This window comes from Perca fluviatilis, chromosome 17 (genome assembly GCF_010015445.1).
Source record: "Perca fluviatilis chromosome 17, GENO_Pfluv_1.0, whole genome shotgun sequence".
NCBI classification, from domain to species: domain Eukaryota; kingdom Metazoa; phylum Chordata; class Actinopteri; order Perciformes; family Percidae; genus Perca; species Perca fluviatilis.
This window is the reverse complement of record NC_053128.1, coordinates 20451574-20477568: the sequence shown is the minus strand read 5'-3', so window position 1 is coordinate 20477568 and position 25995 is coordinate 20451574. Positions and strand designations below refer to the sequence as shown.

General features: G+C 36.4%; 1 protein-coding gene across 10 annotated transcripts in view; it reads right to left on the bottom strand.

Annotated features, from left to right (window-relative positions):
• The window catches only part of znf618 (zinc finger protein 618), a 39412-nt gene extending 20199 nt beyond the window's left edge, over positions 1 to 19213 (bottom strand). For 5 of the 10 annotated variants that reach the window (XM_039779996.1, XM_039780001.1, XM_039780002.1 and 2 more), the window contains exons 1-5: positions 18938 to 19213; positions 4837 to 5176; positions 1869 to 1946; positions 1562 to 1606; positions 1245 to 1295 (exon numbers count right to left, since the gene is read on the bottom strand). In XM_039779996.1, coding sequence (XP_039635930.1) covers positions 1245 to 1295; positions 1562 to 1606; positions 1869 to 1946; positions 4837 to 5149 — 487 coding nt within the window. In that variant the 5' untranslated portion in view covers positions 5150 to 5176; positions 18938 to 19213. The other 5 variants (XM_039779999.1, XM_039779998.1, XM_039780000.1 and 2 more) reach the window with 5 other exon arrangements.
• Between the last annotated feature and the right edge of the window lie 6782 nt (positions 19214 to 25995).

Sequence of the window (25995 nt, the reverse complement as noted above, 5' to 3'; positions counted from 1 at the left end):
TTTTAGAAAATGGCCCACCCACTTTTGTACTGGCCCGCCCAAAATACTATTTCTGCCTACGCCCCTGACGCCCACTTTGTCAGAACTACGGAAGGTTTGTTCTAGCTGGGCTCCCAAAATACTCTTTTCAACTCCAAGAACTCCACAACACTAACAGCCTGTGTTGTCTCCTGCTTTTTTATTTTTTTTAAATTCTCCACACTACTTCAACAGAGGGATATTTTACAACCCATACTAACTGGAAAATCCAGGCTTATTATCAGTTGGCCTTGCTTAATGGTCCTCAGTTTGTTTTAAAAAGCAGACTTGCAATGATCCAGCGTAGGTTGCTATAGTAACCAATCATTAAGAAAAAGTCTGGTGTTAAACAGGCTTAAAGTCAAGGTTACAATAATTTTATATATTCGCAGTGCTGCCCTAAACCTGAGCTTTAAACATATTTTGATCACAGACATGTAGAACTAATTTTATTCTTCTGGAAAATATGTGTATTTATTTATCTATAATAAATCAATTGCTACTAAAATAAGTTATAATTTTCCTTTAGTTTGTTTTATCTTTACATGCTGCCGCAATTCTTTGGGGCCACTTGAAGCAAGTTATATTTAAAAATGCTCTTAGAAATTGGCATGCCAGTCAATATCAAGTATAAAGTCTAAATATGTGGCGTCAACCAAAAATACTTTACAGCATGTTCCATCCTCCTAAGAATTTAATCTATCAGGTTTTTTCCTCAAGCAGCATCTCTTGCCTACTAATTAACACTGTCACAGACCTTTTGGTTGCACTGGATTTGTATTCCTCATACAGTTAAAAAGAAAAGTGACTGTTGTTCTGTCTGCATCAAGATGATTGTTCTTTCTTCCTGCCATGTTGATAGTGCTGCCTTTAAGCGATATGCACATTCATGTAATGATTGCTGAGAGTGTGTGTAGCAAGCTTTATAAATAACTCTCAAGTACTACTCTGAGGTAGGAGTATTTTTAGTCCTAATCAAACTTTCACCGTGATTCATGGGAGTGACTTTAAGATGCCTGATAAATACAGGCCCTGGCAGCTGATATACAATGCAATTAAAAGAGCAACATCCCTATACCCGCCATTTATTTATGTAGTTTCAGGTTTCCCCTCACTTAAAAAAAGAGGAACTGATGTCAGAAAAAAAATCATTGTGATAATCAGAACATTGTGTCCACACATGACATGATTGTGCCAGAAATATGTTGATGTTTCCTTATAGGTACCTGGTATTAGGATGTCACCTATGGGAAGGCGGCTACAGTGAGGAGACAAGACTGATGGGAGAGAGGGAGGGGGACAATGAGGGTAAATAATATGGCTTTTAGCCTGCTAAGTCACATAGAGACAATAGGTATCTTTAGTTATAAGTTGCGTTTTAAGTGTGGATTGTTTTAAGTCAGATTTGTGAAAATCTAAAAGATATGTATCTAGTAAAACAACATTTCACGTCTGTTAAATGAGCCAGGTATGAAATAAACAGCTTGTGCTGGCATGCTTATAAACTTGAGTGTGTTCAGTAGATGAGCAAAAGTGTACTCACTGTTGGGTGTCTGGGGAAGACCATCTGCAACCATGCTATCTGATTCTATAGTGGAAAAAGAGGGGAAGACAGTCAGCCTTAGATAAATCTGTGAATAGCTTTTGACTGGTGCTAAAATAGCTATCTCACATTAATACAATAAAACAATTCCTAGCCAAAACAGGACATGCATGACTCATTTAGAGGAAGTGAATAATTTTAGGACCATACTATCAAGAGAGGAAAAACACAGCCGCCAGTCAGTTATTATTTTTCGACTTTTCATAAAGACAATACATAAGTGAAAAAAAAATATAATGTGTCGTACCTCTGTGTGCCCTGACGTGTGTCTGAAAGCAGTTATAATATTTGTATTTCTTCCCACATACCCCGCATACATAGGAACCTGCATGAAAATTCAAAACAGTGTCATAAAAACAAAGTGATAGCATCATCAGGAGTATATGAAAGCCTATTAGGGACATTGTAGGAAGAAAAAAAATCTATTATGGAGCTGGGGGAGCGGGGTATTATTCTGAGATTAAAGTCGTAAATTTAGAAGAAAAAACTCTTGATTTTCTCTGAGATTAAAGTGGTAAATTTATTAAAAGAAAATTCAGAAAAAAAGGTTGTTTTTTTTTTCCAAGGAACCACACTGCTTCAGGATAACCACAGATGCCGAGGCTTACTGACTATTATGCACGCAGTTAATGACCCACCCAATCAAATAATATATTGCAATTTGGATTTAGCAATAAGGAATACGTGATTTTAGCCCCAAATCATCATATTATCATAAGCATTTGGATTTTGAAAATACATTGCTGTGAATTGTGCTCCAACCGAGTTTGGGCTGTTTTGGGTAGTTTTTGCTATAATAGCTTACATGTAAATACAAACACTCATGTTCTCTGCTGCCATTGTTACTGTAAGGTCTCTCCTTTACATTGGTGACTCTCTTAACAGCCATCTGAAGGCAGCAGGTATGTGATCCATCTACATTTCTAAATGGAGCGAGGATATCACTGTCAAGCCAATTACACACGCCAGGTCCGCTGGTTAGCCTACATTTTGTGCAACTAGCATCAAACTGTAAAACAACCACAGACCTTCATAATACCTGAAGGTGGGTGGACAAAAACTCTCGTTGTCCCTCCTCCTGACCCAGTGTCTCCGGAACAACAACAACACAATCAACAGATAAAGATATCGCTGGTTACATCTATTATGGGATGTGTGTTACAGCAGGACACAATACAACAGATCATCACTGCAAGGATAATAATACACGGCAAGCTGCAGCGTCTTTGGTGGGATGATGTTGATCCAACCTTGCAAAGTGAAGCAATGTGGCAACAAAAAAAAAAAAAAATTATTTCTCCCCGTTTTATTCTCGTAAGTTTGTGACTTAACAATCTCAGAGAATAGTTTGTTTCCTCGCAAATTAATTTTTTTTCCCTACAATGGCCCTAATACGCTGTCGTAAGAGTACGTACACACATAGCATTCTTCATTGTCATAAAATGTAAGATCTTAGCTCCAAGTAAACAAAATGTTTACTGAATCTTAAAATTCTGAGAACTTTTCTCTGCTTTTGCCTAAAAGGGAAGAATGACTACAAATCTGATTAGTTGCTTGAAATAGGGGTGACCCTGAATAGTCGAATAGTCGATGCTTCGAGCTTGATTCGACTGCCTGTCTCATAGTCGAATCTTCGCAGCGTCGTAAAGCCGAGTCCAGACGAAAGATTCGCGGCTGATTCACACCAATGCGACAAAACAAGACGGTGCATCATCTTCATAGCCACAACTCTTTGTACTTCCGTTCCAACTTTCAGGCTTTATTTGTAGCTGGATATCATTTGTTACGTCTAAATATGAATGTGGACAACGTTAGTGATAATGAGATACTTGCTACAATGGCTTTTCTAGTGGAGCTGAAATGGCGAAAACATTTTATTTATATATGAATTACTGCTTTGTTATAAGGACGCTCGCGCTCTTCAGTCGCTCAACCATACACTGTTGTGGGCGGGCGCTCTTTAAGCCTCCGGGGCGGTTCTGATTTCTGCAACTTTCCCTGTAACGTTCTAAAAGGGTTTCGTCTGGTCGTAAATCTTTGGTCTGACTCTGAACTGGGCTTTATGAAACAAGGTACCTGCCATTTGGGGTATATGGGGGTGCTCAGTGTCAGGTTTACATAGAACTACCCGTTTTCCTGTTTTCTCCCAATAAGTTAAGATACAGCCTACATGCCTATTATGATATAAATATTAACATATTGCTGTAAATGAAAATGTGAACTCTGTGGCTGGTTAGCTCAGTTGGTATTGCATGCGTACATAGAGTCCAACCTGTGACGGTATCCTGCATGTCTTTCCCATTTCTCTCCCCTTTCACATTCTCAAGTGAGTGAATAAATCCAACCGCCCCCTGACAAATTTAAGTTTCACTTTCCATAATCCGTAACGGACGGTCGTCGCCCACACGCCCCCCCACCCACATGATTCAATGATAGGCAAGACTTAACAATTCTGATTCTACTATGAAAATTATTAGTCGGGACACCCCTAGATTGAAATATGAATGTCAGAAGCAAAGATTGGCATCAGGGCCAATCAAGGCATGTTTTATATTTTTGGGAGGTATTTCCAATATTCTGTCCTCCTATACTATAAATGAAGCTACACTAAATATTAGAAACATTATAACTTCCATTAAAATGTAGGATTATTGCAGGCCTGTTGTATTAAACTGCAGTAATTTTAGCTAGGTGTACATTCAGTACATTTGTGTATTTGTGCAAATGATTTTACCAAGGAATTGTGGTAAAGTGGGTGTTATAAGAATAATAAGAATAATAACAACAACAACAACAATCACCACCATCATGTGAGAGCTTCAAGTTTGCAAATGAGATTCCAATCCAATACTAAATATGACAAATTGAGGTGAATGGAATGTCAATTGTGCTCACAGGATTGGAAAATTACATTTTAAAAATGCAACTGTAACAACACGCTGTCAGTAGTTTTCATAGGGGCCATTTCTTCTGTAGAAAGTAGTTCCAATAAAAACAGCTTACAGCGAAGTCTGTAGATTATCCTGAGTAACCAGGGCATTGTTTATGAAAAGCTGCTGCTACTGGGTTTTTCTTTTAAAATGTCATTTTTAAATGCTGTGCCGTTTCTTCGTGTTGTTTTGTCAGTCAGGAAGCAGGGTCAGGGTCAAGAGACACCAGACAAGATTGCAGTCAGGAAATGCATGTATATATCCATATACTGTATATTCACACACCTATGCATGAGTCTGTGCTCTTCGTTGGAGGAGGAGTACCAAGGGCAAACATACCCTCGGTCTGAGCTCTACGGGATGCACCTCCACTGGCTCCTCCATCATTTCCTCCAATGACAACACAGATCTCAGCAGGATTGGCATCACCCACTTTCCCATTACTCGTCTCTGAGGTCCCAGGCTCTTTCTTTACTGTGACAGGTGGTGGAGTTGTGTTCTTAGTCTTTGGGACTAAGGTTGGTGAGGGACCATCTGTGGCCGCACTCCCACCATCCGCCTTCTCCTTCCCAGGAATGGGTGCCTCTTGTGCACTCATGACTCCACCTCCTCTGAGCCTGTGCTTCTGTACCAGGGAAATAAACAGAGAGACAGACAAAGACTTTACTCAACTGTCCTGTAACAATATACAGCCTTGATTCGGGCATGACTTATAGCCAGATTTATAGCATCAATGCACAATATTAGCACTGCAAGGTTAAACAGATGTGTTGTACTGTAGATAGCAGCTTTGATTTGAACCTACCGAAGTACCTAAGAGCAAGCTGCACATAACAAGCAGTAGCCTGTATCTGACAACTATTGAGTGTAAATAAAAAAAACGGTCAGACAGATGTGTGAGATCAAAATGCACAGGAGCCACTACCAACACTATCTGTGACAGAAAAAAAAAGACAGAATTTTCTTGTTAGAACAGAGTGGCTTAACTGTTCATAAGTGCCCTTTAATGGCATGAATTCCTCTTTTGTGGCACCCAAATGCTCTAATTTCAAAAATATCCAAATTACACAACTTGACACTTCAGCACAAGGCTATAAAAGGCTTGTCAAGAGAATGTGCTCAAAATGTAACCATGCAAAACAGAGTTATGCCAGGATGACTGATATTATGGAAAGAGGGGAAATTGGTCTTCTAATAATAGCGCACCAAAACAGCAACAGCAAACCTTTTCATAGCCCAATATAGCTTTCTTTGGATATGACACACAACCAAGAAGCATCAGCAAACATGCCCATGAATTGGATAATGTTGACACAAAACATTTAGGCTAAGGTTTTAAGTTCAAATTGCTTACCTTAATCAGTAGAAAGTACTGTCAGCTCAATCATACAGTGATTGTGCAACACTTACAGTAGCAGGCCTGAAGGCCAACTTGTACAAGTTGAATGTTTGGTTGATTTCCAAATACCTTCTACAACTTTTAGAAAGGACTTTACATTTTAAGTATAATTGTAAATTCTTCTTCTAATTATTTAATTAGAATTCAGTCAATTTTTGTATCTTGTTGGTAAGGGGATTACCAAAGCCAGGATTCATTGTCTCAGCCCAAATGCAATGGTAAACCATCCATTTAACGGCACACATCGCCATTTAGGCTTTTAATTTGAGTATTTCCATTTTAGCATTTTTCAGTTTTATTCAAGAGAGACTTTCCAATTCAATTTTTCAATACCATTTCCAGTGCTCAGTCTATTATTTATTTATTTTGTTTTTTTTGTGTACTTCCCATTTTATACCTGAAATGGCATTTCAGGTTTTGTAATTTCTCTTCCATTAGTCTTGTCACAGTGTCTGATTTCACCAGTGGCATAAGGTGTACAGCAACTGTGTACACTGCGTAATTGTATCCACACTGTCCATGGACTGAAAGTGTGAACAGAAATGAGCCAACAAGGTTATCTTTGGGACCTTGTTATGCAATTTTAACACCGTTGAAGAAAAAACAATACCATTGTTGAAAAGACAAAATGTCTTCCAACTACTACACTTTACTACAGACATAAACCGGACAGCTGCTCAATAACCCCAACTAGAGCTGGGCAATATATCGATACTATATCGATATTGTGATATGACACTAGATATCGTCTTAGATTTTAGATATCATAATATCGTAATATGGCATAAGTGTTGTCTTTTCCTGGTTTTAAAGGCTGGATTACAGTAAAGTTATGTCATTTTCTGAACTTACCAGACTGTTGTAACTGTTCTATTATTTGCCTTTACCCACTTAGTCATTATATCCACTTTACTGATGATTATTAATCAAAAATCTCATTGTGTAAATATTTTGTGAAAGCACCAATAGTCAACCCTACAATATCGTGGCGGGATCGATAGAGGTATTTGGTCAAAAATATTGTGATATTTGATTATCTCCATATTGCCCAGCCCTAACCCCAACTTATTCATAAGCAAGGTTCAGTTTCATACAGTTTTAACCAGAGGCTCATAACTACAATTTTAAACCACAGATCTTTAAACTTAAATACATGACTGCATTGCATTAGAAGGGTAAAGTTAAGCTAAGGCATAAAAAAAAAAAAATGTTTGGTTCTGGTTGGTTGTCAGTTGAGGTCATGGGTCTATAGGGAATTTATTTATTTTTTTCCCAGTGGCAGCAAGGGATAGGTAGGATTTTTTTTTTTACTTTACATTAGCACATAGCCGACCTGTTACTACATGTACAGGCTTAGTAAATTATAAACATGAGTCATTCACGTGCATATTAAGTAGCCACATGTATCTGTTTTGGTCTTATAACACATCCATAGGTTTACCAGCGGAGAGGATGGTTTGTTTAGACAGCAGCTAAGTCTACAAGAGTGTGTCCAAAATTCAAGATTTGTTGCAAACTAAGATAAACAGTTACACTACAAACTGACATCTTTCATTTTAGCTTGTTTGTAAAAAAGTCGCTATTTGCAGAGTAGAGGTGTTTGCACACCGCGGTGGACAGCGCAGATATCGGTTCCTACAGGTTTATGCCTGTAGAACAGGTAGGTGGGTATACTGATAAGTATTGACTTTTTAAATCATGGAGGGTTTATTTTAGGCTACTTACAGTAACAAGTGTAGCGTTAGTTCATCTGCGCCAGCGGCAGTAAATAATGTATAATCTGTATCGTTTCCAATCAGTTACATGTGCTGCGTCAAGTAACTCACACACATCGGCTCTGCTGTGTGTGTGTGTGTGTGTGTGTGTGTGTGTGTGTGTGTGTGTGTGTGTGTGTGTGTGTGTGTGTGTGTGATTATATATATGTATATATATATATATATATATATATATATATATATATATATATATATATATATATATATATATATATCGCTGTTCAGAATACCTACTATCTTCCATAATGCAACGTTTGTAGTGTTGTGAAGTTGTCATTAGCTTCACTGCTTTTAGCCACCGTCATTGAGCCACAGGGACTTGCTGTAACGTTAGAGCACTCTAAAGGGTGTTTACCTTTCATTTGATCGTGTTTGCTTGCTTCGCTGCCATCCTCTTGAACGACATTAAACACAACATATAGTTCATGAGTGGTTTCATCTGCCCTGTTTAACGTGTTGAAGCTCTCCGGCGGCGCAGTAGCGCTGTAGCTGGCCAGTGAGGGCTGCTTGAAGGCGCCGTCCACACGCTGCTGCTGTAAAACTGGACACAGCAACCTTAAACGATGCTGCGGTGACATCGGGTCCTCTTCCAGCATTGCTGGAGGACAACAGGCATCTTGTATTGCAAGAGTGCTATACAAAAATGTAATTATAGTTCGCCTCAAACTTCTTATTTGTGTATTTATTTAATTCGTATAATTTCTTCCCCAAGCTCATAAAATAAATTTGGGTCCCAAACAATTATTTTTGTTAGGCCTTGCTTCTCTGTGTCAAAGGCTTTGTTTAGTGTAGCCTTTGGGAGTCACTTTAAAGGTTGGGAATACCAATTTCTTACAGTGTTTTGGTGAGAACTAAACACACCTGTGTGAAACATGTGACATTCAATCATGGTCTTTTTTTTAACAGTCTGAAGCACTGACTGATTAAATCCCAAATACAGTCACTTTTAAATTCCTTGCCTGAAGTTTTGAGGAATTCCTCTGCACATTGTGGGTCAGGAACCTGTAGCCTGCCATTGTTCTGCCTACTGTGGTATTGGTGCAAAGGCCACATTTACACTTTGCCACATGGATAATTGCAATAAAAAAGGGTTAATTGCACTCAGCTGAAAAGAAACTTTATGGCTTTATTTATGTTTGCGCTGTAATATCATTAGCACAATATCTTTTGTGAATCGGACCATAAGACGGGGCAGATAGTGGGTGCAAGCGATGCGCATATGTTTTTTTTTTTTGGGGCAGTTTAAAGCAAAAATGCCAAACAAAAATAAATGTATTTTCTGTCAGACAACTGGAGACATTTTGATGACATCACTTTGGATTTTTTCTCTGTTCGTTGGAGTTTTATAGACAAATGAGTAATTGAGAAAATGATCGGCAGATTAATCTATAATTAAAATAACCATTAGTTGCAGCCATAATTATATGCAAGTACGGTATAACAAAGAAAACAAAACCAATTTAAAATTTGAATTATGAAAAATAAAAAGGTCAAATATATATGCTGCCTATTTACGGACCAATGCAACAGCCAATCACATACGATTATTTATTCATAATGTCTTGTTTTATTTATTCAATATTTAACACTCTGGCCTCTGGCTCTCCATACTGAAGCAGCAGATAGCACCAGTTCATGTCTTACTCCTGTGTACCAGAACAGTTTGGGCAATGGATTCATTCATTTTGATCTAAAGCTAGAAATCAGAGAAACGCCTTGAAATTGTCACTTGTTGTCATAAATGCAGTTGTCACACTAAAATGAAAAGTGAATTTTGAATGCAGGCACTCGGACAGAAATATTTTGGGTCAGCAAAGTTAGCGGCCCATTTATTGTCTACGCAGCAGTGCCAAATTTTACATCCCAGTGACATTATAAACTGAATGGTCAGCTCTCCATTTTGTAGCTTAAGGACAGTAATGACTGGAATGAGTGGTACAAGTTCAATTAAATTTTATTTATAGTATCAAATCATAACAAGAGTTATCTCAAGACACTTTACAGATAGAGTAGGTCCAGACCACACTCTATAATATACAAAGACCCAACAATTCCAGTAATATCCCCAAGAGCAAGCATTTAGTGCGACAGTGAACTCTTCTAACGGTTGGCATTCCCCTGCTGCAGAGGGAGCAAACATTTTCTAATGTTTTGGATCAATTATGGAGTTAAGGTAAGAAAAATACACAAAAATGACTCGTTTCTGGTGGGTTGACACATACTATAACAAAAGCTAAGTTTTGCTGGTGATAGTCAGTAAAATAATATCTTTAGAAAATGCTCCTTACAAGGCATGTTGCAGTGTGCAGTATTGCGAGTGGTATACGGTCCACAGTCCCTCCAGGATTTCGCTGCCTTTTTTTGAGATTGAAATGCCTGATTTTGCGGGAGCTTTTCTAAAAGATTGCGATAAAAGTTGCAATGTCTTTTGTATTTTTGTTGCAATGAAGTTGTGAGAGACAGTGAAAGTTGAGATTTTTTGTTGTATAGTTCTTTAAAAATAAAAAGGAAACTTGTTTCGGGGGAAATAAAATTACTCCTAGTAATAAAATTATTATTATTCCTAGTAACCTTACCAAAAAGGCTGAGGATGCTGCAATTGATGGTATAATATGAAAATGATGTATTTAAGACAAAAAAATTTTTTACACATCTGTCTGTCTGTCTGGCTTGTTGATCTTTATATTGTTAGTTAATTTCCTATCCCGGCCTGGGCTGGGACACACATTTATACGGTTTGATAAAGTAACTTTTACTTTTACATTTATAAGACTTTTACTTATAATTGCGCTTCCAATAACGAGCGTAGCTGTCCTCAATTTAGGTCATGTTGTACATCTCATCTCCGGTTTTTCCTGCATCCACTGCGTGTGTTTGTGTGTGTGCACGCGTCAGTCACGGGGGGAACTGAGTGGCCAGCAGCCCCACCAGAGAGCCGACAGACAAATTTTTTTTTTATAATAAAAATAAAAAAAAAACAACTCCTTTTTTTTTTTTTTTTTTTTTTTTTTTTTTTTTTTTTTTTTTTTTTTTTTTTTTTTTCTCTCCTTCTCCCCCCCAAACCCCCCCCCCCCTTTTTCTTCTCTTTCTTCTTTTCTCCCTTTCCCCTACATTTATTACTTTTTTTTTTTTTTATTTTTTTTTAATTTTTTTTTTTTTTTTTTTTTTTCTTTTTTTTCTCTTTCTTTTTTTCTTCTTTTCTTCTTTTTTTTTTTTTTTTTTCTTTTTTTTTTTCTTTTTTTTTTTATTTTTCCCCCACCACCCCCATTCCCTCCACACCAACCCATCATTTTTTTTTTTATTATTTTTTTTTTTTTTTTTTTTTTTTTTTTTTTTTTTTTTTTTTTTTTTTTTTTTTTTTTTTTTTTTTTTTTTTTTTCTTTTTTTTTTTCCTTCTTTCCCCCCTCTCCCCTTCCCTTTTTTCCCCTTTTTTTCACTTCTTTTTTCTTTTTTTAAAATTTAAATTAAAAAAAATAAAAAAACCCCCACACCCCCTTATTTTACCTTCTTATTTTTTTTTTTTTTTTAATTTTTTTTTTTTTTTTTTTTTTTTTTTTTTTTTTTTTTTTTTTTTTTTTTTTTTTTTTTTTTTTTTTTTTTTTTTTTTTTTTTTATTTATATTATTTATTATATTTATTTTAATTTATTTAATTTATTTATTTAATTTATTTTTTTTTTTTTTTTTTTTTTTTTTTTTTTATTTTTTTTTATTTTTTTTTTTTTTAATTTTAATTATTTTATTGATTGAAACTGCAGCAGCTTTTAGCGACTTTAGAGTGAAAAATCGTTACAGCGTACATTGATGTTAAAATGTATACAGGTTGGAAGGATGGTCTGAAATGTTTTGCACGGTCTTTCACTGTACGTTTTGTTGGTAAATGTGAGATGTTCGAGTCACACACATCTCATCTTCATATCCGAAACTAGGAAATGAATTTCCTAGTACGTACGTGTGTTACGTCAATCCATTCTCACTCCCGCTTGGTCATTGGCTCTCAGAGTCACATACTGATACAAAGTCTGACACGTGGGACTGCTGTGATTGGTCGAAGTCGTGGGTAACTCCGGTTATTGGTCAAATTTGCGGAAAAGTTGTCGTGATTGGTCAAAATTGCGAGTCGCATCAAATTCATGGTGACTGGCAGAATTTGCGTGACTTGGTGTGATTTCGACATCGCAAAATCCTGGAGGGACTGACAATACTACATCAGTGTATTTCCACACATCCATAATGTCACGGAACTTTCTGTAAAAATCGAATTAATTCTGTGAGGCTTACCACAGACATGCAGCACCATTTGAGTATGAAAACAAAAATGATATCCACAAAAATAAATAGCACCTGCCAATGAAATGTTTACATTTTCCTGACTCATGGAGAAAGAAGTGATGTTATTGCAGATAGATTATGCGAGTTAATTTGTTTGCCAAAATAAACTTCTCCAGTACTGTATGACAGACGTTTGGGTTCAGCCTTGAGCTGCAAGCAAGTTTGCTGAAGGTATACTGGAAAATTTAAATTTAGTGACTATAGTTTTCCATTTTAACTAGAACTACAGAGTCTAGACTGAAAACAGAAACTACTACTATGTGGTCAGTCTTTTTGGTTTTTTTTAAGCAATTTTAAAAGTAACGTTTTTTATAATCTTCGTCATGCTGGAAACACTGCGTGAAAAGTGAGTTTCTTTGCAAGTTTCACCGTACAAGAAAGATACAAGAAATACAGTAAAGCCAGGCTTCTCTGTCTCAGAGTTTTTTTAAACATAGCCTAAGGGGAATCAATTTCAAAGTCGACAACACCGGTTTCTGGCATTGTACCGGCAGAACTTACACTGGTATGATAATGTTCTACCGTGACAGGTCTAATCCCCCATGCCTAAAAAAAAAGCAATGTGTCATCATTGTTCTTTTATTAATGATAGGGTAAAGGCCTTCGGTCAGCAAATATAGTGACTCAACTTGGATGGTTAACAATCAATTGTATTTCATTACCAGTGGTGAAAAGTAACTTATTAGATTTTAGAACTGTACTTCAGTAAAAATTGACGGTACTTGTACTGTTTAGTTACACATATCCAATTTATGTTTCTTTATACTTCTACTCCACTCCATTTCAGACAGAACTATTGTACATATTCTATTAGTTAATTTACAGATTAAGATTTTACATAAAACACACATGATAGGCCTATATAAATACAACACACTGTTAAAGATTATACCAGTGGTTCCTAACCATTCAGCCTTGGACCCCTTACAAAGAAAAAACTGTCAGGTTGGGGCCCTTTGTCACGTATAAGGGACAACATTATCCCTCTGAACTTTTCACATGGTTTCATTCAGTCCCAAGAGGTGAAATTTGCCATTATTTCAGTAAAAAGCAAAATTAGTGAAAATGAAAACAGATTTGTGTAGCAGAAATTGTTTTTCTTATTTTCTCTCTAATAAATCATCTCACAGCCCAGATTTATTATGAGGGAGACCATAAAAGGGGCCTGAGCCCTAGGTTGCAAACCACTGGACTACACTATGTAACTGTGTATAAAGTAGTTAAAATTAGCTACACACAGTAGAGCTGTCAATCTTCCTCTATAATACCATTCAAATTCCATTAGATATTTTTTTTTTATATTCAAATAATATTCAAATATTTAATGCTCAATTGCAGCCTGTGAAATAATATGTACTACACTACTCTGGCTTATGCATTGTCAATGCCACTATATAGTATAAGCATGTGGTTGTAGTTACATGTTCTGTCCACTAGAGGATCTTCTAACATCAGCCTGGCCTTGAGGGAACCTGCACGCAACTTTGTTTAGCCTACATTCATTTTCCACAACAAGCACACAGCGACAAACACAAATCAACAGAGAACTCTGTAATGAAACATTATCCAACGGCATTGTTGGCATTGTTGTAAACAGTGCTCGGTTAGCACAATGACATCATGTTAGAAAGTACAGCCAAAATGATTTGTCATAACTAGGTAAGTAACAAACGATGCTAAATGCATTAATAACCAAGTCAAACCGTGCTGTCACTACTATTTTAGTGATTTATAAGCAACCTGTTTTTTGCAGATTGTCACGTTACTGAGAATACAGATATTAGAAGGTAATATATGAAGTCGTAGCTAACTCTGACAGAGGGCAGCTAACATTACCTTTAGCTGTCTCCATGAAGCTCCCAGCTACACTAACGTTGCTATACCTTGCGACGCAGTTAGAAAACAAGCTAACTAATGTTAACATAAGCACTTTGGATCGGGGGATGTCACGTTAAAACTATTTCCCGTCCTTTGTTACGATTTCCAGCCGCACCCTGTCACTCCCCCTTGTACTAAGTTAACTCGGTACGTAACGTTTGGTCCGTAATGTTGTACTAATGTACAGTACGTAACGTTAGCTTAGACCTCACAATGCCTTGTGTTTCTCACTCCCGCTAAGTTATTGTTCATAACATGTGACATGAGTGACACATGCGGGTATGACACGGTTAATTTTTTTACTATTCGAATTATATTCAAATTTCAGTATTTGTTCCAACAGCCCTAAGACAAAAGGGGCCCTTTTTCTACAGAACAAGCACTTTTACTTCTGATACTTTTACTTTAACTAATAATATGCATGTACTTTTACTTAATACTTTAGTGTGTGACTTTTTTTATAACCACCATTAGCACCATTTGATCATAACATGCTAACAAAGGTCCTCCGTGCTAACAAAGCACTACCACAGGATTCAGTTGGTGGACATGAAAATGAATAACGTATAAATCAATTGACTTTTGCCATCAATAGACTCATGCATATCTGAAATGGATCAATCCCTTAGTCATCCAATGTAATAATCCATGTGCAACATTTTAAATACATACCTTGAATATATGAAAATGTCTTAATTAAAGTAAAAATTGTTGTAGTCTATACTTTTACACAGTTTCATTTCATTTAATGAGTTAATGGGTGAGAGAAGGGTAGGGGACAAGGAAACAGGAAAAGGTTTAGGAAGAGAAGTAAGTCTAAAGTGGGAAGATAAAGATAGGAAATCAATTTTCCTAGACGGCCTTATTTGAAATCTCTTTTATTTACACAATTACTTTATCTTATTATTTATTTTGATTTTTTTTTTTATTTGCTTATTTGATACTGTTCCAATCACAAAATACAATTCTCTCTCTTTTATATCATCTGTTTATATATATATATATATATATATATAGATAGATAGATAGATAGATAGATAGATAGATAGATAGATAGATAGATAGATAGATAGATAGATAGATAGATAGATAGATAGATAGATAGATAGATAGATAGATAGATAGAGATCTGTGAATGAACATGAATATATTTTAATAATTCTTTCATATAAATGGAAATGAGCATTGACAACAATATACTGTATGATTATCTGATAGTTTTCTTTGGCTCAATAGAAATATTTGAAATAAAGTCAAAATTCAAAACTAGCCATCTGGCTTTCTGTTCTTCCACAGTTGAGGCTTCTGATATGCTGTGACCTGAAGCACCATGTAGAACAAAAATCTAAAGCAGATGCACATTTGCCTGATGTTCCTTTACAAATTAAGCACAGCCTAAACCAACTAAAACAAAAGGAAAAGAAATATAGTTAAATTAAATCACCCAATGTTATTTGCATATCAAAGATCTATACTATCATTTTAATAGGCACTGAAGTAAGAAGGGGTTGGTAGCATTGGGATTTATGTCAATCTATTAAACCAGTTTGCTCGTTGTGATTTGGCCCAGCTGTGTTTTAAAATGACAATGCATGCATATTAACAACAATATATTATAACAATGTACTTTAGGTATCTAGGGTTACGGAATAAGGAGGTTAGACATACAAGGAAAACATCTCTAGGACATACCGCTTCAGAATTCAGCGCTTAGACGAGGTACTTAAAATAATTGGCCTATATTTGGGCAGTACTGTATCTGCCTCTGCACAATAATGAAGTAAATCAACCACTGCGCTTGGTTAAAGCAAAAGTCTTGTGCTTCTAACTTAGAGATTTTCTTACTTTGAATTGTACCTTGCAATGCCAAAAAAAAAAAAAAAAAATCACTGTGCTCTGCATGTTAAGTAGACTGGAATAGAGATTCCAAATATAAAATACAAATTTGTTTAAGGCTCATGAAAATGTTTCCACTCTGGAGGGATTAAAAATAGGAATCAGCTAAAATGGGGGATGGTGGGGGTCACTTCAATCACTGCACGTTTGTATTATCTAAAGCCGAGTCAGTGACTAGGAGCAAGGGTTGACGCTAAATGCTTTGCTTTCCCTGTTTCTTTAATCAAATGCACATTTCTCTGTCCTCTGTAATAAATGTCTTCCAAGATGGTGTATGACCAATGATTTCAAAAAGCAATAATGCAGAGAAATGGATAACCCCCCCCCCCCCTTACGCATGCACACACGGGATGCTCTGGAAAAAGAAACTGTGTCGTCTAGTAAAATTCCATCAGCATACACTCAAAAAACCCATAAAAACCTTTTCAATCTATATGTTAATGCAACGAATTAAAATTTAATAACAAGAGATATTGAAAAGCAGACTTGAATTATACAAAAATAAATCCTAAAAGATCAGGCTCCTAAAATTAGAAATTCAGGGCGGCATCCGGTCTGCTGCTAAACCCTTGTAGGCTGGCAGATTAAATTTTTGATGAAAATCAAAATTGCACCGCACACTGATGCAGGCACAGCTAACCTGGCACTATTGTGATTTATGGATTCATTAAACCTGCGGGAGTTTCACCCCTCCCCTTTTCACTCAAAGAAATGAGATTTGCTTTGCTGGAAATTTGTATTTTCAGAAAAGCTACTCAGGCTCTGCTCTACCTTCAGAAAATGGTCAAAGGAAAAAAGAAGCTTCTGTGTACATAACCACAGCACGTAAACAGGCCTAATTTTCAATGCTGCAGAAATTGAACGTCCTTATACATTATTCATGAAACCAATAAGGTTCATTTTTACAAAAGGAAGAGGCAGGAAAAATATGTGCAGAATGCACAGAATTTTTTTTAATGCAGCAGCAGCCCCAACCCCTGAAAAGCCATCCCCTAGAGACTAATTTAACTGAAGCCATTTTCAGACATTTTCAACATGCCACTAAGAAAATAACTGAACGCCAAGATGTTCACTATGTTTGAAAAGGATGCATGTTTGTTCAGACACATCTAAGCACAAATCAGGAATCTGTAATTGGACATTAACAAAAAAGAACTGGCATGACATCAAAGGCAGAAACTGTTTGCGTAACACCGCTTACCCTTTAAACGGAAAACAAAACCGCTGTACTAAGTTAATGACAATTAGATCAGCAACTATGTTTCAAAAACTGAAGCCCACCGGCTGTGATATGATCTCTCACCATCTAGTGTTGATCAGTGCCTAGAGGGACAAGTTTCACCTTTCCATCCAAACTATTCGCTCTAAATATTCTCAGTGAATCAAAGCTTTTGTTCTTTTAAGTACAGACAGACCAGCATTCCTGTTACCTTACTTAAAACGAGAACACTCCCAGAATGCAGTTCCCATTAACCACATCTGGGTTTAAGGTGTTTTTCATTGCAGCATTATTCCTGAGAGCTGTATAACTTGTTATCACTCCTTTAGGTATTCTGCATATGAACATTCCCATCACTCACAGAAGGATCCATCCCTATTAAACCCATGCCACTGGTTGCCTCTCTCCACTTCTGTACTTTAACTGAAACTCCTGCATTTTGATTAGACTTTCCAAGCAAAGGTCAGAATTTACACCCAGATTTTACATACCAACCATACAATTTCCACCAGCTCTTTCAAAATTATACAGATTTGAAGGTCAGCATTAAAATTACCCACAGCAAAATGGCCTCCGCAGTTTCCCTTACATTAAAATAAAAGCCAGCCATGCAAGATGGGAAACCGTTTGGCGTCTGCAGGATTAATATAAACAGTAGAACCACTGGTTGTGATTGTTTTTCCTGCCCTCAAATTATGCTGACATGGGCTTTCTTTTCCAATGCTGTTCAGTTGACTTTGGATAGTTATTTTCCACTTACACATTTCCAATCTCTAGAAATAAAAGTCCAAATTGTTCCATGTTTACTAAGTAGTTAATTATATATGTATACCCACCATAGCACAAAAATACACATTCATGCATACAAAAAACTGAAAAAGCACAGTTAATGTGTATGTTAGACTGAAAAGATTCAGCGTGGATTTAGCTGATTTTAGTTTTTTCTATTATCTCACAGACTGACAAACTGTTGAACTGACTGTGAATGCTTGACGTTAATTAAACCTTACGCAAAATAATTCAACTCCAGTAATGTATCATGAATAAAATCATTAACCTGCACCTTGCTTTAAATGAAGTATTTAAAAAGGTAATTTCACATCGATTAGCATACATAGCAAATTATGCTTTGAATTTTAATTTGTGGCAATCATTTACAGATGACGTTTATTAATTCCAAGCAGCATTATGACGTGTGTTTCCATTCGAACAAACTAACATTCAATCGAATAAACAAGTCTCAAAAAGTCTCATTACAATTTTTTTAATTTCTCGAAATGACTGCCTACAGGTGGCGCCAATCACACCCAGATTTAAAATCATCCGTCTTCCTAAAAATAAAATTCGAAATGTATTTTGACATGACCGCACTTTGGTCTTTTTTCTTGTCGGTCTTTAATGAATACCAAGTCGTCAAATACAGCCAAATGTAGCGTTAGTGTTGTGTGAGTTCAGAGGAGAAAGTCCGAAGCTCTGCTCAAATTTGCAGGAAAATTCACAAAACATGGCTGCAGGAGGTTTTTGTGTTTCAGATTGTTCCTCCCCTCATCGTCCTTCATGTTGCCACTATCGCCTGGTCCCCTTGCTCCATCGGGATATACCACAGTGTTTTAACATACGTGGTGTATTTGTGAACAAACAAGGCGCATAGACGACTAGTCAGCAGTTACACGGAAACTTAATTACGAAAATGCAGTCAAAAAACATCAACAGCTTAGGACTATTTCGGGTGGCTTCAAAGCCTGCACCTGGTTCAGCTGACATTAGTGCGAAAAGCCTGCTAGGTATCGTTCGTTAAGTAGACGGGACTGAAACTTGTTAGTGAAATTTCTCAAATTTAGGATTTCTAAATCAGAAAAAAAGAAAACACAGCGGTCTAGCTGACATACCTCCAAAAACGATGCAGCTCATGCGAAACAGGCTCCCGCTCCAGAAATCTTCCCTCCCCGACCAGAGATGACTGCACAACTGCTTCCTCAAAAAAATTGTGAATTAGTTATGAGAATTTCCAAATGGTACAAATTTCCACTAGCGCGTTTTTTTTCCTCCGCGACACGCTACGTTACATTTTAGAAAAGAGTAATGGCGTAACGTTAATGAATCATGAATTTCCCGAGGTTTACTTCAGTGGGTGCAAGATTCCGAAATTGAAGCGCCGGCCTGTATATCCTACATGAAAAAAAAAAGAAAGAAAAAGGAAAAAAGTCTGGAAAGAAGACAGAAAAAATGGTTGGCCAACTATGAAGTCACACAGGGAAAAAAGAGACTGGAAATTACGCAGAGGAAAAAAAATCTCATGTGAAGTGAGAATAATAATAGCAGGCTCTTACTGCAGCTACACCATACACTACTGAGACAGGTGGCTATTTTGATCAGATAGCTTCTGATTAGGTCAATGATTAGCTAAGCATATTTAGCTGATGGACAACTTATGTGTTAAACTACCATAACCTCTTGACTTGGTCACATACTGTCATAGTTGTTTTCAAAATGTTTTCCTTGTTGCTAATGAAATAAATGAAAAGGACAATAGCAACCCTCCGTGAACCGTTTGTTCCAAAACTGTTTACGTTGCTTAGGTCCGCAATTAAACCCAAAAAACTCTTACCAGACGTTTAGTCAAAAAGAGTGACAACGAATCCACTCATGTTAGTGCAGTTAACTGCAGAAGTCTCCACATAGTTTGTTTTAATTCCTGTCAAGAGCAAGGTTTTGGTTGGCCAACACATTTTCATTTCAAAACCCTACTCTGAGAATTAGCATTTTTTTCTTCTTCTTTTGAAATTGTTTAGTTTTTGTTTCTAGAGAAAGTTCTTTTTTGCCAAGATGTTTAAAGAAACAGCTTTGGCTTGTGAACAGATAATATTTAGCATTTTTAATAAATTAATTGTGCAGGTATAGGCTGTAAATTTGGGTTGAATTATTTAGACTAGACAATAATATTAACATGCAAACTAATAATAACAACAACAACAATAATGATGATGACGATGACGAAGATGATGATGATGATGATGATGATGATGATGATGATGATGATGATGATGACAACAATAATAATAAAATAATATATGATGTACTATTATAAAAATCTCAGATGCAATATGGCAACAAACAAACAGCATTAGCCTGCATAATATAAAAGACAAAAAGGCTAATTATAATCAATTAGGGATTGATGTATTTGTAATTAGTTAGTGAGTATTATTTCATCTTTACTATCAAGGTTTTGTTATTTTTTTATTAAATAACAGTGATTGTAATTGTGTTTACACTCATGACATAATTAATCTTGTACCTTGTCACTGCTTTATTATGCACTTGTTTTTAAAAGTGACATCAAACATTGAAGGTGTAATAAGTCTTTAGGTTTAACACACCTGTGTTTGGAAGGTCAATCTAAAGTCAATTTTCTGGCAAAAAAAAACTGTACCATGAATAAACAATCCAAACAACATTGTGACAAAGTTATTGAAAATAACTAATAAGGGGAAAGATGCAAGAATATGTGCATGAAAATGGCATAACTGCAAATGTGCTTCGTTAAAAACTGAGTATCCCTACGTGAAGGGCACTGAGGGAGAGCACCAAAAGGCTTACGGCAACTCTGGAGGAGCTGCAAATGTGCTTCACAGGGTGGCAAATAGAAAGTTTTGAGGGAAAAAAAACTTATGATGTTGATGAAGTTTTCCAGAGGGCATATGAGAGTCTCTGAAACAAAGTGGAAACACTGGACTAGTCTAATGAGATCACATATGTTTTTTGGGGCATCACACTTCATACTAAACACTCTGCACTCAGCAGAAACACAACATCCATACAATAAATCCTGGTGGAGGCAGCATCATGCTGATTCTTCTTTGCAGCAGGCCCTGGAGGGCTTGTGAGGGTGGGGGGTCAAATGAATGCAACCCTTGTTCAATTTACAGAGCATGAGCAGCAGCAGAAGAATAAGGTTTGTCTAGATGAAAAAAAATGGATGGAGAGCAATCAACATAGACTAAGAGTGATCATTGCTGTCAAGGAAAAGGTGCCTCTGTTAAATAAAAAAAAAGAACTTCCACAATTTCCTGTTTCTCAACAATCCCCGAAACATGATGGCACAATCTGTTATTCTCTGTGGATAGTATGGTTTTCATCAGATACACAGAGTTGCTGTGCATGCTAATTATTTCCCACATGTAAATTAGTAATTGTGGCTGGTGTGATTTATCACATATCACAATGAAGTGTTTTATTTAGACTTTTACACCGGATGAACCCTATTTCCTCTCTCTTGCTGTAGTTATCATTTCTGTCCAGCAGAGAGCACCAACACACCAATAAATAGTCACTTCACTTGCTCCTATGTAGTGGCCAGTAAGAATACTGCATCTGTACCATCTGTACATTAGAACCTGCTCACTTTTTGCTCTCTTTCTCCCTCTGCTGCTTGAACTTTGCAAAAAAGTATTGTGGTGATTTCTGCTGGTAATGTTAAGTAAACATCAGAATAGCTAAGGTGCATACGGGAACAGTATTCTAATATTGCTTAAGGAGAGTCCAGATTTTTTAGGGAAAGCATAATCCCTTGTTGACTGTATCAATGTATTGAGTCAATTCACCTCATAGGTACGCAACACTGTTTCTAAGACACTGAGGAAGGATAACACCTTCAAGAGGTGTTCAATGCCACTGGGCTAAATGATTTCAAATCATTTGTGGGTAATAATTATGCTTTGTTTCAAGTTTCAAGTTTGTTTGTAAAGCACAATCTCATATGAGCATACAGAGAGAGAGCATAAAAACTGTTGAAAACATGTATCCAGACAGCACACACAACTAATTATAAAGCTACACAAAATGTCTTGATTTGATTCTTAAAAGGAAATGGTGTAAGTGCAAATCTCAGATCAGAAAGCAGGCTGTTCCATACATAAGGCGCAAAAGCATTAAATGCTCTGTCGTTGGATTAAACTCAGATGCAGTATATTCTGGGGCCAGACCATTAAATGCTATATTGTCAGAACAGGAGCAAAATCAAACTCACGTCAGTTATATAATGGACAGGTAGCCAGTGGAGCTGAAGCCATTACATGCCTTTCAGAGAGATTCTTTTTTTTAAGATATTGATGTTATTCTGCTGGTGACAGATGTTTAGTGTTTCCAGGTCTGACTATGATATAAAAAATAAATGAATTTGTGAGATATGCCTGAGATGATGGAAGGCTATCATGGTGATGTGGAGAGGAAGTGGTTGAAGTCTGAAGCTAGTTCAGTAGCACACTATTTCTGTCTGGTCAAACTCTCAGCTGTGTTTTGAATCATTCCATGATGCTTTAAGAGGTTTTCCACTTCATCCACAGTGATGACAACAGCAGCCAAGAACATATGTGTTCTGACCCCTGCTAATACATGTGACAGCTCATTGATTTGGGATGAAATAGCAACCACAGTGTCCTCAATATTACAAATCACACTATATCTTTCCTCTATCATGTTTCACAGCTCAAGGTTGGCCTGACCTACTCTTAGCCTACTTTTTGAGAAATATTGTATTCCTTCAAGTGGCAGAAGAACCAACAGGTGAGTGGGGCTGACAACAAGGATGCTATTTTTTCTCAGTGACCTAGCCTACTTCAGCTTGAGAGCCGCCAGACCGTTGCTGCATGCTCAAGAGCTCGGCTTTAGGACACTGTTCCCCCACACTGATGTTACTAAAATCTAGGTCTTCCGAAATTTGACTAAATAACCAAAAGAAGAGTAATTAACAACTTATAGTGAAGATGTTTTTTTGCCACGGAAAGAGTTGCAGAAATAGGCTATACCATAGAATAAGTTGTTCCTGCTATTTTTAGCACAAAACTGTAATTGTTTGTCTAAAGTTGACTATTTATACATTTTTCCATTCACCTTTGTGTACTATATAAAGTGTTACTGCTCCACAATCAAATGCAATGGAAATGCAATGTGTCCGCTAACTGCTAACTGAAAAGTTAGCAAAACTGATCAACAAACAATATTCTGTTACTGAAGAGATGGCTTCCAACTCCCATTCTGGCAATGGCAATCATTTCAGACACAGTTTGGACCATGTAATGGAAATGCATTTGCGCACTCATTTATGACCAAAACATTAAAACACACAAACCACACAAGTGCAAGTAAGCAAATACAGCAGTATTATACAAGTTCTCAACAGCCCTTAATGATAACAGTTATTTTGACAACAGTTAAATAACACAGCATGATCAGTACACAGAACAATACAATCATGACCAATCTCTGTTGACAGTTAAAATACCAAGTATCTCAGTGTAACCAGCCATTACAGCACAAAAGTTAATCCTTTACCTAATATGCATAGAAGAAAACAGTAGTTGTTGGCTGACCACAGACAAGTAAAAGCAGGAAGGAATCCTTGCTGTTGTTCCTTACATTGCCTCTGGTAATTGCAGGTTCTTGTCATTAAAATAAAAAAATACATTTCTCTGTGTTTGAACGCTGTTAGAAACATTTAGGATAGTGTAAGTACACAACTTAACAAAATATATAACATAGGTATAGTTGTTTTTAGACCTTTTAATGCAGAAATGTTACATATTGTACCTTTAACTGTGACCAGTATACAGATATGCAGTAGTTTTTAGATGTGTGTAGCTTCACAAAATAAAGAAACAGCAAAATATTTCAAGACTCAAGGTCCATTAAAGAGTTTTCAACAGCATCTCAAAGTCTTCAGTGGCTTGAGTTTGCTCAGTTGTCATCAAGTGTAATGTTAAGACTGAATGATAAACAGTTAGCCTAGCTTTGTCAAACAAAAAGAAAAATAATACACGTTCCAGTATTTATAGCTCCAAAGCTGTCTTGTTTGCACATTACGTCATGTTACACAGGTCACATTACTTTGGTAAGTGGCTTTCTTAAACATGCAAAAAAAAGAGATAAGCATACTTTTAGGAGTAAAGGACAATGTTTCATTTATTTTTGAAAACAGTAAACTTATATTCTTGATTATAGGCCTGAATGTGTTGGATAGAAGTAATCTGTCTGCATTATATAAAAATGAATACCACACAAGAAATACACTTACCTTTATGCAGTATACTGTAAAAATTGCATTTGTTACCTGATTGTGCTTTAGTACATAGTTTTACCTTCAGTAAAATGATACCCTTATCATTAATCTTTAAGATGATTGTGATTGGTTTAAAGAAAAGCAAATTAACCAGATCATGTTTTTTTCCAATCCCGGAATGTTGTTTGGACTAGCCAGACCCTCCTCCGCAGCGCTGTGGAGGAAGTTCTGGCAATGCAAGACTAATGTATGTATAACCATGTAAGTGTACATTTTAACCTGTTTTACTTAACAAAAACAGCTTCCCACAATTTACGAGTAGCACTTTGCCTTTTTTGAGACAAATGTTCTTTTCAACCTTTTCAACCTGCAGGTAATCAGAGGCTCCTGGCTGTTTTGTTCATAGCAAAGAAGCCCATAATTGCTTTAACGCCATCTCTACGCTTACATTGTGAACACCTGATCAGGGAAAGTGATGTAATGTAATTATAGTTATGATATGATGATTATATATATGGGTAGAATGAACTTACTGAACCTGCTATGCTTTCATATGTATGAAAAGTCAAAGAAGAAGCTAAGAATAACAATGCTTGTGCAGTAAACCTCTGCTGCCCACAATGGCAAGAATGTATCTGATTACAGCAGTGCCCTATCCAAAGCTAATTATAGTTTTCCACTTTCTGCACTTGGATGTTGTTTTTGGTCACGGTTGTGTCAAGGCCACAGCCTAAAATCATCATCAAGGAACTGAAAATATAAAAGGCTGCATGCAATGTATTTATATTCTTTTTTTTTTCTTCATATATAGTGGAACTTGGCCCAAAGTGGAAATCATCAAAACGCTATTTTAAAAAGGCATCCAGTGATTTTAGAAAAAATTGTAAACAACTAAATAGGTATTACTTATGTATTATAACCCTCTGTTTGAATTAGGTCGGTAATTATAAAAACTGATGGTTTATGTGGTCTTTTTAACCTTGCCAACGACGACACACTTTGAAATCATGAGAATGATGTCACATACTGAAATGAAGTTGAGAGAGGCTCAAAACACAACACTATTTCCTGTTAGAATTCATCTAATTTTCTCCAGTTCTCCACACTCTCCTTTGCTTCTGTCTTTTGCAATGCTTCATTAACTTAGTTTGATTGAATGATTGAAGAAAGTTCATATCAACAGCATTTTAAGCTAATAAAGCTTATCCTAAAGTGAAGTGACCATATGGATGAAAACGAGAGGAGTCTGCAGCCACGTCAGCAGCTCTGTGAGGCTACACTTAAAGGCTTTGAGCTCAATGCTAATATCAGCCTGCTAACATGGCCCCAATAACAATGCTAACATGATGATGATTTTCTTGGAAATTATTATTTGTGTCATTGACATCTGCGTTTGCTCTGGTGGATAATTGTTTCTCACTTTCTGAGGAGTCTTATTTAAAACTACCATTGGTCAATAATGTTAAGAATTTATATTTTCATGTCCTTCCTTGACAGTATTTCTCACTCTTGCTCTGTAACTGCAAGTGAGGGAACAGTTGGAGGTCCTTCTGTTCTTACCAATGAAGATGTTGGACAGTTTGATTACGTTTAGGTGAGTTATGAGGTGTTATCTTATTTGCAATTTGTGTTTGTGTTATGCCAAAGATTTGATCCCTTTGTTACTTCGACTAATTTCCTTCTTTCTACCATTTACTATTTCCAACAGATATTTGTTTTGTTCTGAGCAAACAGATCACTTTCTTTACCACCATGTAATGCTTTTTGCTAGACTTGATGTTATCACAAACATCATATGGTTCAATATACAAACAGCCAAAGATAAAAACTATCAGTGTACTATATACTATAAGTATCATGTACCCTGATGTACAGTACATGACATCTGAA